The sequence below is a fragment of the Molothrus ater genome, chromosome 4 (assembly GCF_012460135.2).
Source record: "Molothrus ater isolate BHLD 08-10-18 breed brown headed cowbird chromosome 4, BPBGC_Mater_1.1, whole genome shotgun sequence".
In the NCBI taxonomy this organism is placed as follows: domain Eukaryota; kingdom Metazoa; phylum Chordata; class Aves; order Passeriformes; family Icteridae; genus Molothrus; species Molothrus ater.
This window is the reverse complement of record NC_050481.2, coordinates 25,811,466-25,826,704: the sequence shown is the minus strand read 5'-3', so window position 1 is coordinate 25,826,704 and position 15,239 is coordinate 25,811,466. Positions and strand designations below refer to the sequence as shown.

At 39.4% G+C, this 15,239-nt stretch overlaps 1 protein-coding gene across 1 annotated transcript in view; it reads right to left on the bottom strand.

Annotated features, from left to right (window-relative positions):
• Positions 1–15,239, bottom strand: part of COL25A1 (collagen type XXV alpha 1 chain) — a 298,979-nt gene that overhangs the window by 73,010 nt on the left and 210,730 nt on the right. The window contains exons 10-11 of the mRNA XM_036381685.2: positions 13,569–13,604; positions 1,875–1,901 (exon numbers count right to left, since the gene is read on the bottom strand). Of these exons, the coding sequence (XP_036237578.1) occupies positions 1,875–1,901; positions 13,569–13,604 (63 nt within the window). The remainder of the gene's footprint in view (positions 1–1,874; positions 1,902–13,568; positions 13,605–15,239) is intronic.

Sequence of the window (15,239 nt, the reverse complement as noted above, 5' to 3'; positions counted from 1 at the left end):
CAATGACTTCTAACATTGAGAGATCTTTTTTATAAAGATCTCATACTGTAAATTTCTATGTGATAGATAATTTTTTGAAGGTCCTTGTGCAACTTGCTATGGAAGTTCAGAGAAAACACAAAGCATGAGGAAAGCAGGAAAGGTGCATAGGCTTGTACAGCATTCTCCTCTTATTTTATAAAGATGGTGCTGCTTAATAAGGGAACTGAAAGAATTGCTGCATGGCAATTCCCCCTCTATTTTGCCTAGAGGTGTCACTAAAATTGTCACCAACACCCAAAGGAAATGTGTTCAAAATGGATGCAGACATTTGTCAATTAATAGAGTTGGAAAATCCTGTGAAACAGGAAAAGGAACCAACGCATGAGGGTCTTAAGAACCCTCCAAGAGCTAGTAACAGAGCTTTGAATCAGTAAGAAATAATACACTGCATCCCAGCTTATCTCTTTGACTCACAATGCTCTCCCCTTTCTCCCAAAGCTTCCACTTCGGCATCCTTCTTGTCTCTTTTTGCTGAATGCATGGTCATGGCTTTAAGCTACTGCAAAGGGGCCTGAGTGAACACTTCCACATCTCTGTATAATTCTTCCAGAAAATTAGAAGGCAAAGCTCAGGAGGGCATTAAGCCATCAGCCTCAATAAACTATCCTTTATATAACAGTTCCTCCTCTCAGTGGCAGCTGATTATTTTTCTTACAAAACACAGGATGTTAGAAAGTGTCAAATGAAGCTGATTCCACTGTGATAAGTAAATGTTTATCAGATATTCAAAAGCCCATCAGCACATGGGTTTTGCTGATGTCATACACACAAAGTATCCTCCTCCACAATTCTCAGGGTATAGCTTTGTAAGGGCAACTTAGACGTGAGCCACATTCTGCATTGCCAAACACAAAGGGTAGTCCTCTCCTTCAGGCCTGCAAACTCCATACAGCCCACAGCTGCCAAAATTCCAACAATTTGAGTACTTTGGGATTACGTTTTTTACACATCACAGGTCTTCTTTCTTTTGTAAAAAAGTTTATTTTAACAGATGCTTCACTCTAAAGAACATAATCTGAGAAGAAGGAAAGCAGGCATCCTTCTCACATATGTCAATACTACTTATTCCTTCCTCCTTTTTTTTCCCTTTATATAAATTATAGCTGTTTTATTAAATATCTTTCATACAACTTTTCGATCTTTTCAAATCAGCTAGAAAATTACTCAGCTTGGTGGTATGTGAGTCAGATGCCGGAAAAATACCACTCACTAGCTGTTACTGCTGATATTCTGAGGGCTGTTTTAATGGCGTAATTCCATAAATCCTAAACTCACTCAATCAAACTGAGGCAGTCAGCTTTAATGAGTGTAAATAAGGCTGAAGGCATTCCCAGGAAGGCAGGTCTCGGGTTACCGGAGGAACAGGAAGACACCGGCAGACCACCTGAACAGCACCGACCAAGCACGATTTATCAGCAACACCTACGCCCTTTGTTTCTGCTGGTCAATTCTTTAGTCATATGGCACTGATCTACTTGAGTAGAGACTTGCATTTAATCAGAAACTTTATCTCCCCACCTTTCACAACGCTTGAACTTTGGCTTCCTAATCGTACCAGTCTATGAATGAGAAAATTATAGTGACCTTTTCACCTGAAAGTTAAGCAGATAGATTAAAAACAGTCTGCCCTCCATTGCTTGAACTTCATAGGATGGGGGAAATGAGAAATCTTGTGTCTCACATTATATGGCTCCATTTTGAAAAAGCAAAATTCAGAACCTAAGCTAATTGATTCAATGCAGCGTACAGTAGCTTATTCCATTCACCTTTTCTGCATGCAATTTGGCACGGGAGGAATAATCACTTTCACAGCATTGTTGTTTATACTATACCTTTTGTCCTGGAGGCCCCTGAGGTCCCTGCAAAGGGAAAACAATTCAATTAACATCAGAACTCCAGCCAATTTAAACTGAAATTACTAACTAAGACTGTCTTATGGTGTAAGCACTCTGACACTGGACTGAAACCAGCTGATGTTTTATAAATCAAAGAAAAATAGGAGTTTATGCTCAAAACGCACAATGAATCCTTCCTCTTCACTTTTGGAACTGATCTAACTACTACCCAGAATACTCAAATTTTCCCCCTTCTAATCTTTTCTCTTCCAAGCCATCTGTTTCTTCTAATACTGACAAATCTCCAGCATTAAGATGACTGTGGTTTTTCTCTCTTATATCAGCCAACAGCCAGTTCTGTGTCCACAGTAATATATCAGCTTGTCAGCATAAAAACAAGGTTTATGCAAACAACCATTTCTGCAATGGAGAGAAGCATAAACCTCAAAATCTCACCTTCTAAGTATCAGCACACATGACTGTGTTATACCCAACTTGTCATGTGTGCCATCATTTGCAAGTTAAGAGAAAAATCTTTAACTTCAGAAATTGTTAAGAATGCTCTTGGAAAACAAAAAGCCACCATTTTGTCCCCATGACTTGAGAAGGCAGGAAGAGATATCTCAGCTCAGGAAAGCTTAACTTTCCTTAATGTCATGCAGGAGTCAAAGTCTTGTTGATATTAAGAGGACCCATTTCTCATCTGGTGTCTCTGAAGTACCCAGGTGGCCACAGTGGAGAGGGGGAACAGAGAGAAAGTAGATCAACCAGCCACATCTAGGACACTTTGGCAGTCTGTTTGGGTGACAGACAGACCATGTCCACCACAGCTCTATGTACATTTGTCCCCAGGTTCCTACTATGGGCACTGGTGCAAACTGTGGGTGCTGGTGGTGTACCAAGCAAAGTGAATTTATAGTCCATGAAGGTGCAAAACCCAACACAAAAACTGCAGAATTCAAATCCTTCTGATGTGAGAAAGAATAAAAGAATTGATTGACACCAGAACTGCAATTATTTAGGAAAGCAAAAGGATTTTTACCTCCAAATGTGACGCTGATTTTATTCTTAAATTAGTGTGAAGTTAGGCAGAATCCACCACTGTCAGTAGATGGAACACTGCTTGTTGGAACACTGGTCTGATGCAACTTTAAACTGCTAACAAGGAAAAGCTCCACTGGTGGTAATTCTGAGTGCTGCATGCACTGATGTGGATGAAAGCCTTGCAGTTTTAAATGGGGATTGGTGTGTCTAAGGTTTGGTATCAAGTCTTGCAAAAGCATAGATCAATGCTGCTTCTTCAAAGTTTTGCCTGATTGTTTTAACAGAAGAAAGGTATTGTGAGCATCTTCTTCAGACTGCAGAGACAGATTCTGATGAAGGAAACCCACTTTACTCCCCTGCCTTCAAAAGAAAGCAGAAGTACCTAAGCACTCAGCACTGGTGATGATCAGAGCAACGAATATAGTGAGCATCTGCTTTTTCAGATGGAGAAAAATGTCCCCAGCTCACAGTGCTTCACAAAACCTGCTGTTTAAATCAAGCCTTCTTTTGAAGTAAGTGCCTGAGAGTGAGTGATTTGCTGGGTAAGGAAGCACAAATAGAACAAGTCCACAAACAGTGCTCTTCCCTTTCTTCGAGTGCCTGACACCATCCTTTTCTTTTGTAAGAAAGACACAAGTCCAGCATTTTAAAAACACCAAGAAATTAATGCTCAAACTAATGCTTTCCCTACAGCAATGGTATTAAAAAAAAGCTCCAAATGTCTACATCCTGTTGTCTGTTGACCTGTTGCAAACTAACCTGCTACATTTCAGGGTTATTTCAGGTCTTGGGAAAAATCCCTCCATCAGTAGGCCAAAGAACAACTGAAGACCTCCATCATAGCTCATACCAGCTATTTTTATGTCCAAGGGATGGATATATCAGTTTCTAGCTACTTAAGAAGGTATTAAAACCTTCTAAAGACCCTCAGCTATATTAAATTACCATTTGGGAGCCCTGAATACAATACCACTGTATGAAGGAAAAATGATAATTCACTTACTAATATTAGCCCCCAAAGCAACCTGTTAAACGTACTCTCTGTTGAGGACTTTCTGCCTGGTGCTTGCAGCTGTCAGCTGTCAGGGATGGATATAATTCAAGATATTGCAGAAAATATTTCTTTTTCCCAGAATTTCCTCTTCATCCCTGACATCATCCCAGCTTCTCCAGATGAGTTACGAAAATATTTACATAGTAGCATAGTCTTGCTCTTATGGTGACTTTAAAATGAATAATTCAGAGAAAAGATGCAGCAGTTACTTATCAATAAATATCTTATGCAATTAGAAGCTTTCCATTTCTGGTACTTAAGCCTTTACTCAGACTGGAAGTAGCTCTGGTGTTTCACAGTCACTGAGCCACTGGATGACATGAACAGTCCCCAACAGCACAGAAACCTTCAGAAATTGTATGGTATTGACTGAAAAAACAATTTCAAATAAAAGCTTATCTAAATTGATACATTTCACAATTTACATAGAATAATAAGTCCTTCTTATCCTTAGAATGTTATGACTGCAAAACATACCTGAATAGAAACAGTTTTTCTTTAAAGCACTGCTCTCTAGCATTGGGAAAGAAGCTCAAAGTCATTGGAAACTTAACAGCTCATTCACTGACAGCTCTCGTCCCTCCCCCTCATAAGCCAGCAGCCATTTAACTGAAAATGTGAAATTAGGTTACTAACAGAAAACTTCTTAAAAAAAAACAAACAAAAAACACCTGCAGAACACCTCAGAATGGTGCTTATTTTTCTAGAATTACCTAAAATCTCTGACCAAGGCACAGAATGACACTGGAGAAACAGAAACAAGCAGGTAAATAAAATATGGTAAGAAGAAAAAAATATAAAATAAAAAAAATAAAACAAAAAACCAAAACAAAACAGAAAACGAAACCAAAAAACAAAACAAAACAAAAAAAAATCACACCAAAAAATCCCAAACCAACAAGGTGCTTTGGCTTATTTCCAGAGAAATCAGTGACAGCGTTTAGAATAATGAATGTAGAAAATTCCATCTGAACATGTGGATTTTTCCCCCATATGATTCTACTGAACTGGGGAGCATCCCCAGTTGATGAACAGACAGTAAGACCAGCAATCAGAATCTCTATGCAGGTCTGGAGACAGGAGCAGAAGACAAAAAATATGTGAAAGCTTCCAAACAATTCCTCAGGATATTTGTTTTGATGTTTTTCACTGTTTTCCTTCAGCTGCTCTGTGCTCTGTAACAGCTGCAGCAATATCCCAGCCCTGCTGTTTGCTCCAGCACATCCAAAGGGATGCTTTGCAATTGCAGGCTCAGCTAAGCTTCCCCCTGGACAGATATTCTGCCCGTGGGTGTTGGCAGGCAGTGCAGAGCTGCTGCCACAGATCCCCACCTCATTCCCCCAAGCCCAAAGCCTTGGCTCTGCACTGACCCCACACACACACACACAGAACCTGCTGGAATCCCCACCAGCTGCAGGCTCCATCTCCACCACATGTAACATACTGCCCCTCTGCCACCAACATATCTGGTGTATGATGGAGGCAAAACAGAACCACACAACTCTTTAAAACCATTGGCTGATCAAGAAAACAAAACAATCCCAGAAGTACAGAATTCTTTCACCTCCTAACTACCTATACATATATATGATACCTGTCATTGATCAATGACAGATTATGTTGATAGCAAATATTTGACTTTTGCCTGCATCATTGAAAGCTCCCAGTTTCCACAATGGGATGCTTAGAATCAACTCCTTAAACACTGGCAACTGATGTCAAAAAGCTCTTTTTATAAAGAGCATTTAGAATTCCAAAGAATTCCAAAGAAACCTTGTGAAAACGGTTCAGATGAAGCGACTGCTCAGTGTTTTCTAGGATTATGCCACATTTCCTCAAATTGACACATATTCACAGAGGAACCTCAATTGAGAAGGCTGAAAATTTTGGTTGCAAGAAGTCTTGAATAGCCCAGAATAGGAAGATAACTAAAAATAATGAAAATAAAATATAGTTCTTGCTCTTTCAGCCATCATGAACATTTCAGAAGAGCCCTTTGCCATCATGTCCAATTGAGTAAACCAGCTAGGCAGCTGAGACAACCCATTGCAGGACTTCACTGAATTTGGTTCTCGTTCAAGTAACTCCACAGTAGGAGGATGAAAAATAAGGTATGCTGCTCCAAAGAAATTCAACTGCCCTCTGTGCTTCTCTGGAGAAGGAGAATTATTGATAATACCTAAACACTTGGAAAACTGGGTAACTAAGGATAAACATAAATGTATACAAAAGTCTTCTATGCAATTGTGTTTTTTTAAAAGGTAAAATATTTCCACTGTGACCTGCCATTCTTAAATCACTGTTTTTGGAAATCAAACCAAAGCTCCAGATATTGTAGCATGTCAAGTCTTTGCATTATAGAAATAATTGAAAGAAGTTGGACATTTCAGTTGGTCCTTAACAAGTAACTATTCAGAATAAATTAAAACAAAAAAAAACCCCACAAAATAAAATACACCAAAAACTAACAAAAACCCCGACAAACAAGCAAACAAACCCCAACCCACCCTCACCCCTCCTAAAATCAAATCCAACTGAAAAGATTTACCTAAGTGTAGTAAAACAAAGTTTGGGGTCCAGCATTCTTACTACATCTCCTTTCTAATGCTAGAGTTATATGTTCTTTCTACACTTCATATGTTCCCTGTGTTTTAGCAAGATGGAAAATAAGAAAATACTGTCCTATAAAGGTTAAAGCTGCAGTTTCAAGGAGAGAGAGAGAGACAGTAATTCAGGGTGTGATACATTAGCAACCTTTTGTATTCAATTTCTGGAGACTCCGTTGCTTAATGTTTAAAGAAATGTATGAATTAAAAAGTTGGGGCATTTTCAATTTGCAGGTCTGGGGCAGGAATAATGATTTATTTTACAAGGTGCTAGAGTTCACAGACAATGAGCAAAAACACCAAATGAAAATGCCTAACAAAAACATAATGAAAACATGAATGGTTTTGTACACAGAGTAAGTTTTACAGCAAAATAGGTCACAATGGTGCAATACACTGTCATACAAAAACTCTCTTATTCCAAAGCCTTGCAAACAAGAAAACCCCAAAAACCAGAACTGAAGAGCAACAAAACAACCAGAAGAATTTTTTTTACTTCCATACCTTCTATGAAAGTAAAAGCTCTTTGTAACCAGAATACCTCTGGGAAGTATTGTGTCTGTATTTCTATGAAACAAAAAAAGTTCCAGGACTGTTCCTGAGAACAGAGATTTTCCCTTTGCTGCCTGTAAGAATCATTAAACACTTAGAACAGAATCATGGAATCGTTTTGATTGGAAAATATGTATGAGATCATTGAGCCCAAGTGTTCACCTAACACTGCCAAGTCCACCACAAAGCCATGTCCCTGACTGCCACATCTGTGAACATCCTAAATAACTCCAGGGTTGGTGATTCAACCACTTCCCTGGGCAGCCTGGTCCAATGCTTGACAACTCTTTCCATGAAGAAATTTTTTGTAATAGCCAATCTAAATCTCCACTAATGCAACTTGAGGCACTTTCCTCTTGTCCTATCACCTGTTACTTGGGAGAAGAGATCAAACCCCAGCTGGCTGCAGCCTCCTTTTCAGGTAGCTGAAGACAACAAGAAGGTTGTCCCCCAGTAAGCCTCCTTTTCTCCAGGCAAAACAGCCCCAGCTCCTTCAGCTGCTCCTCACAGGACCTGTGCTCCAGACCCTTCAGCAGCTCCACTGCCCTTCTCTGGACACTCTACAGTGCCTCAGTGTCCTCCCTGGAGTGACTGGCCCAGAACTAGACACAGCACTCTGGGTATGGCCTCACCAGTGCCAAGTAGAGGGGGATGATCCCTTCCTTTTTCCCCACACACCAATTTCTCACCAGTCTAATGGCATAAAGAACTGAAAATGGAAACCAGAACTACAAATATACATGAAGACAAAGCACATGTTTCATACAAAGCATTAATCTGCACTTCAGTGGAGCCTTTGTCTGGATCCCATTTCCTTTGTGTAAAACTCTGAAAATATGTACCTGCATGGTTGAGGAGTGTTTCATAAAGATTACAGTTCCTAGAATGCTAGTATTGAAATTTTCAGTACTGTAATATTGATGCATCACCTAGATATAAGAATGATTAGTTAAGAAAAGAGATTAACTATGATGAAAAATTTCTTATAACTTCTTAAAAAGGAGTGACCCCCTCCCATGCTATCTGCCTTAATTGATGGAAAGTGCTGCAGTTACTTAGTGCTCAAGAAGAGCTTCTTATCTTCATTCTTCTAGTCATTGTTGTGGCAGCCATCACCAAAGTGCAGAGGTTACAAAATGCCTGACTCTCTTCCCTGAGATCTCCAGCAAGTTAAGCCCAAGTGCAACTGTACTGGTGAAAAAAAAGGAATAGTTGCAGTGAAAAGCACAGGCTGAGAATTTCCATTTCATCTACTAGTTCTCATAAACTTTTGCAGCTAAACAGCTTAAGAACAACACCTTATAAAATTTACTATGAACATGCTACCAGAATAAAACAAAGAAGGCGCCTACAGAACTCTGGCCATTGAAAACAAAATCACAATTAGTAGCTTCCCAGAGGAGCTATGAAGATTCCCAGCAGCTGAGAATCTGGCCTTGACCATTGGCCTGAAAGGCTGGATTGAAACCAGCAGAACTTCCCAGACAATTCTGCCTGGTCCCTGAGAGTTCATTTTTACCTAAGATGAAAAATAGTATTAATTCATTTTAAAGCTGTGACATTCTACAGACTTAACTGCAAGGTTATACTTTTCCACTGTCTTTCACAAATATGGCAATGTCCTTTGGAAGAACATCCTCCTTTTTCTGAATAACCAGTGAAAGCAATAACATTATGTTTTACTTTCTTTAACAGATGCCCAGCAAGTCTGTGTAAGCACAAAAGTACTACTTTGGAAAACAATGTATCTTAAAGCAGAGGGATTTTGCATTTGGGTTAATAATCATAGTGTAGATTTCTTTTGCAAAGAGGCACCTTTATCTGAGTTCTCTGGTTATTCTAGAGTGTTCTGTTCATGTAAAACATATGCAAAATTACTTATATGTCTTTAAGGCCCATTTTGGGGAAGAAAATAATACACTGAGGTTTTCTTTCACTGACAAATGTGGTTGTACACTAAACATGCTTAAATTTACTTTTGAAAAAAGGAGCTGAAAACTTAGCATATTTTAATATTCCAGATTTTTATTAATATGAACTAGTTTAAAATACTTTACACATAAAAGCACAAAAAAGATCCCCTAAATGGAAATTAGGAACAAAATCATCCCATGCATGCCTTCTATTCCACTGCAGTTTATGAATCTGAACATGTCTATCTGCCAGTGTCAGCCTTTAATATTTTCCATCACTGACTCTAACTTCTCATGAATAGTCTGCAACCAGAAATCCTAACTCTTGGGTAGAAAGGAATCACAAATCCATCTATTATTCACTCTGAAAATGAGAAAATAAACTGGAAAAACTCTTCCATGGTACTTAAGAGTCCTTATCACCAAGAACTGCAGACAAATGGCAGGGAAAGCAGGATGAATTATGAGAGGCAGGACACAAGTTTAAATGAAAAGGTTGAAAAGCTACAGAAACTACTGCCCTTCTCTCTTGAGTAGCACACATTTTTCTAGTTCCACATAATATTTCAAAACCTAATCCCTTTGGTCACCCCACTGCTTGGCCTCCCCCTGAATTCTCTTAATCCTTTCTGCACAGAGCAATGATACCTTCAACTCTTGAAGAAAGTACATCTGCAGGGCTTTCCAATGTCATGGAAACCAGACAAAAATTTCAACTGCAAGTCATTCTTTCATTCTCTTCTAACATTAAAGAGGCATGCAGTCACATCTTTATAACCTAAACCTCCATCTCACCTAAAAAGAAACTGAAATTCCTTGGCTCAAAGAGCAAACATATTCTTCCTGACACAGCAACATACAGAGTCAAAAAACCCTTGCAAAGAGTTCTCCCAAACATCTCAACTACAAGGACAGACCAGCAAAAGAAGCATGCTGGCACAAGAACCATCTGGAATGATTTTTAACAGAGATTCCTGTAAGAAACAACAGAATCTCCCACATGCTAAATTGTCCCACCACTATGCCATTACCCACACTTTTTTTTTTTTTTTTTTTTGCAATGGAAATAGGGAAAAATAAGGTCATTCCTTGTCTCAAAGATGAACTCTCTTGAGCCAAAGCAGAACTCATGTCAGAGAACTCAAACACTGTCATTCTCTGTGTATGGTCTAAGCAAAACTCTCCTGTCTGAGAGGGAGAAAAGTTATTACTGCCCTCTCTCAAAACATCACCTCAAAACATCATTTTCTTTTTTATTTACTGACACAGAACTTCATTAAATATGAAAAAAACATGACAGCAGATTCTCAGTTGCAGCAAATTGTCATCTTTTCACAAGAGTCACTTGATTTTCTGTTTCACTGAAAGAACATGAACATTCCCAGAATTCCAAATGCATTAAAATAATTTCAACTTTCTGTAAATCAAGGTACACATTGTTGCAGGTGTTGAGAGGAAAGGGTTAAACCCACAAAATTTTTAAGGACTAAATAATTTCACTCTAAACGACCTTGCAGCTGGGAACACTAAGAATTTTGGTGTGGGGAAACTCCAGTTATTATGTCTGCTGTTGTTCATCCTCTGCCAGTTTTGAGAAGCAGAATTCCTGTGTGGAGACAACGCCCTGTCACAGACATGCCTGAGCCCTCTTTCTGCTGGGAGAAGGAATAAGCATAGAAGCACAGCCTTGTGATACACTGCTCCTGCAGGAAATCTTTGATATATTGGGGCCAGCAGCAGCCCCACCCCATCCTTTCTGTGCACTAGGATAAACTGAGCCTAACAGAGCTGGGTCTCTGTGTCTCCACTGCCTGGTGTTGTCAGCAAGGTGATGAAATAAATCTGCTCCTTGCATTTCAGCTGAGGCTTCCTGGTTGCCCTGGTTACCTCTAAGTATTGATTCATACAGTAGGTCACTCATTACTCAGTGTGTGTCACAGGCTCGTGGTACATCCTGAGGAACAAGCTGGAAAACACTGCTACCTATTTCTGTGGCCATATCCTGGTGTTTTGAAGAAATTTATTCCACTTCTTTCATGGGAAAATAGAAAACTAAGTAATTTCAAGCTATTCCTTTGTTGGTTCACAGGTTCACATAAAAATTTCCAGCTCTTCAATGCCATGTTCATTCATCTAGAAATACCAAGGCATGCTACCAAATACAGGTGTAAAAAATGCTTTTGTAGAGAAAAATGTTCTGTCCCCATTATTATAATCCAGAGGCCAGGCTTGCTGCTATCCTTAACTTGAACAGCAGCATGGGATTTAAAGCCTCAGAGAGTGTGACCCTATGGGCCATAAACAGCCTGCATCTTCCACAGCCTTCAGCATGTCACCCAAACTGTATGGATCCCCTTGCAGCATTCAGTGCCCTTCTTGGCAGCATCCCACCTCTATCTTGGAGGAAGAATCAGAATATATGCCATAGTACTTGCTTCTTGCTGGAAAGGGCCTTGGACAGGTGGGCAAACAGGAAACCACAGCACACTCCAACAAATGGAATTTTGGGAGACAGGACTGGTAGTACTTTTTGGAACTCATTGAATTCCAAGTTTCAATTTCATTAAGAATTAAAACAGAAAGATAACTCAGACTGGAGACTCTTGGGGTGAAACAAAGGCAAGTCCTTACAAAAGAATTCCTGCAGAAATAACACAGAAGCTCCTCTGGGCAGAGATCCCCATTTTCCTTTACTTTGAAAAGTTAATAGGTGAAAAATGCACAAAAAGAAACTCAGGCAGGAAAAAGCCTGTGCTCCTCACCACATAATATACTATTTTTTCTAGCAATGCAATCTTTTAACATACCTGTTGGGAAATCAGCCATTCCTGGAGCAGTGTATCTGAATTTCCAATATGGAAATACATGAAATGCATGATGGAAGTTGTCAGAAACAGCTGAACAGTCCCTGAATAATTGTAACATTTTCCACAGGGAAGAGAAGTCTGCAAATCTGTACTGGCATAAAGAGGATGTCAGAAGCACCAAGAAGAATAAAAAGAAACTAATTACCTTCCTGACACTGATGCTTTTAACTTGATCTATACATAACCTAACATTAAAACTGTCAGACTGACTTTTGAAGCAGACATTTGGAGCTGGAAATTCATGTTATCTGGGATCTTTCTCCAACTCAAACGTGCTGATTTTATTTTTAAACACCTTTTCTTCCTATCTAAACATATCTGCATTTAGAGAAACATAGTAGTAGTATTTTTTAGTTCTTACACACAGATGGTTACGTTAAAGCAGTGGGAATGCTCTGAACATGGGGACTAAAAGGTGATGGATTAAAAGCTATCAAGGATCCTGAGACTCTGCAGATCTGGTGTTCAATAGAAGGACACTTATGCAGAAGCTGAGTGAGTTCTGTCCAGTGGTCAAATTGGAGAATGTTCCAAATACAAGGAAACAAACCAAAAAGTTCCATTCTTAGCTATTGTATCTATTCTTCAGAGGCACTCAGAAACTAAAAAAACAGAGTAAAAAAGAGCCCAGCAGCAGGCTAAAACATGAGGTAGTACATTTGGGAGGCTTTGATTTTAAAATTAATAAATCATTACTGCAAAATGAAAAAGTACAGGACTTCAACTACCTGATCACGGCAGACAGTTCCAAGTCTCAGAATCTTCTTTTTTTTTTCTTTCAAGAGATACTGGCTTTTGTCAATTGAAAATATTTTGCAATTTGTCAAGATAAAATATCATCACACCTGTTTAAATCCTCACAATTTCAGATAGCAATCATATCTGCACTGATTGTTGAGCTGATTATTACTGATAATCCTCCTCCTCAGAAGCACTCAGGAATCAAAACCACATGCCCCAAGCTACAATCTGTCATCTCTCATAAAAATAAAAATGACCATGTTAAGAGAGATCTTAAGGGAGAAGAAGCACTGTATGTTCCACCATTCTGGGAATATGTGACAGGTAGAAACTTATGATGCCATAACCTGTGGCTAAAGATGATTTACAACCAGTGGAGCTTCAATTTAATTCCAAATGAATCGGAAGTATTTGACACACACAGAGGAAAAAAATGAAACCTCAGAACAGAAGGACTTTCTGACAGTTTCAGTGCTGTCTCTTCACTGTTCTGTCAGGCAAAGGTCCAGAGCTCTTGCCACAGAGACTGCCTGAAGTTTGGCCTGTAAAACATGCAGATGGTTCCTGTGCTGCTCAATGGTCTCAAGGTATAAACAGCTCAGCTTCAGAGCCAGTGTGAAGAGGGGGCCAGGAATTGGGAAACCCTGGCTTGGTTCTTTTTTGTTTTACTGTGACCTTAGCTGGTTTATTTCCTTCTGCTTCTCCAAGCTTAAAGAAGTTGGCCATATGGGACAGGTGGCTGTATTTAAACAGAGGACATTTTCTTTCTTGTGTTTTCTTCAAAAATAAGGTCTCAAATAGCCAGTGACATAAGGAAGATCAGGAAATACACAGCCATAAAGCTTTTTGGAATTTCTCATTTTAATAGGTGTATGTCATATTGTACTTTCTTAGAAAACTGGAAGGACACTTACTGTCAATCCTTGCTCTCCTGGTTTTCCTGGCTCACCCTTCAAATAAAAAAAAAGAGTAAATTATTTCAGCAACACATCTTGAATCCAGTTTTCTATCTAGTAATAAAATATCTTAAAAATTTCAATCTTAAAACAGGTATGGCAGCTTACTACACATTAAATATATTTATTTTTTGCTTTTTAACCTGGTAGTCCAAATCATAGACATCTTAAGAAGTACTACTTCACAATCATGTAATGATATAGTTCTCAAGTCAAGAGATAAGTACTGGTGTTCTGACTCTGACCTTGGTTCCAAACATAGTATTCCATTCCACTGTGCTAAAGGACAATAGAAAGGTTATTTTCACATATGTGCTATATCCCACAGTTTATATATTCATTCCAAGATTACTGGTCTGTATCATCACCTCAGTCAGCAGGCAGAACTTAATGTTGTCAATTACCATGTTCCATAAAACCATGCATATTGGTATTCTGAAGCCATGAAACAATTACTCAGCTGTTAAATACCTGGACTGGCTTTCAAAATGGTAACCCATCATTTCCCCAATGTATTCTTTTTCTGTGGGCACAACTCTACATGCAGTCAGAATTTATCTTCTCCCCTTTCTTCCCATATGAACACATATACAGTAAAACATATCAGTCATACAATATGGGCTAAAAATACCCATCCAAAAAACCCAGAGCTCCTATCATTTTAGTGGTCTGGTTTATACATCACTCCCTTGAAAACCCAACGGAGCACAGGGCAGTCCATGCACTACCGTATCAGCACAGCTGCAGGGTCTTCTTAGCAGCTTTGTCATAAAAGAAAGCCTGTCATAAAATTGATGAGAGCTGTTCTGATGTCGTTTTTCCTGGCAACTGAAAAGAATCAGAGCTGCTTCTCTGGCTATGCATGTACTGCACTCAGAAGCAAACAGGCAGCATCTGCAAGCACACCAAGGACAGCTGGGAGAAAGAAGCCATGGAGGCACACGTTCCTGGCCAGCCACTGCCCCAAAACACCATCTTACAGCAGTGGCAACTGTAAACCTTCTTGCTTGAGAAGGACAGGCTGCAAGAGAAGCCCTACTTTATCTAACCCTGCAAAAGAGGCAATGCCTGCCTAATGGTCACTGGTCACTCTAAGGACACCCTCCTATAGCTGTGTGACGCTATAGGAGGGTGTCCAGCTGCTGTTTTCAGCTCACCAGGTCCACACAAGTCTTTACCTCAAAGACAAAGCTGTCCTTCCCTCTCAGCTAAGTTCTCCCTTTATAGCTCTCCTATTTGAGTGTGTTTCACACAGCCATGGAGGAACAAGCACTCTGAGACCAGGAACATTAACCTGAGGGTACAGAACAGTAGCAAGGGGCAGCAAACTGGATGATTTTACCTGAGTGCTTGTTTGTATCTGATTCTAAAGAAGTATTATGAAGTGATTTTCCATAATGTTATAGGGCTTAAGATATCCACAGCTTAAAAACTATAAAAGAAACTCTCTCTTGCCATCTAAAGTCAAAATCATTACAGAACTATTATAAAATGAAATTACCTCATTGCATAAAATGCATGGCTTTTCTGTTATGAGAAACACTACTGACCCCTTTGCTAAAAGCACAAAGCCACACGCCAGCCACACTGTAACTAGCAAGGCCAGCTGATTCTGCCAGCCCCATCTAT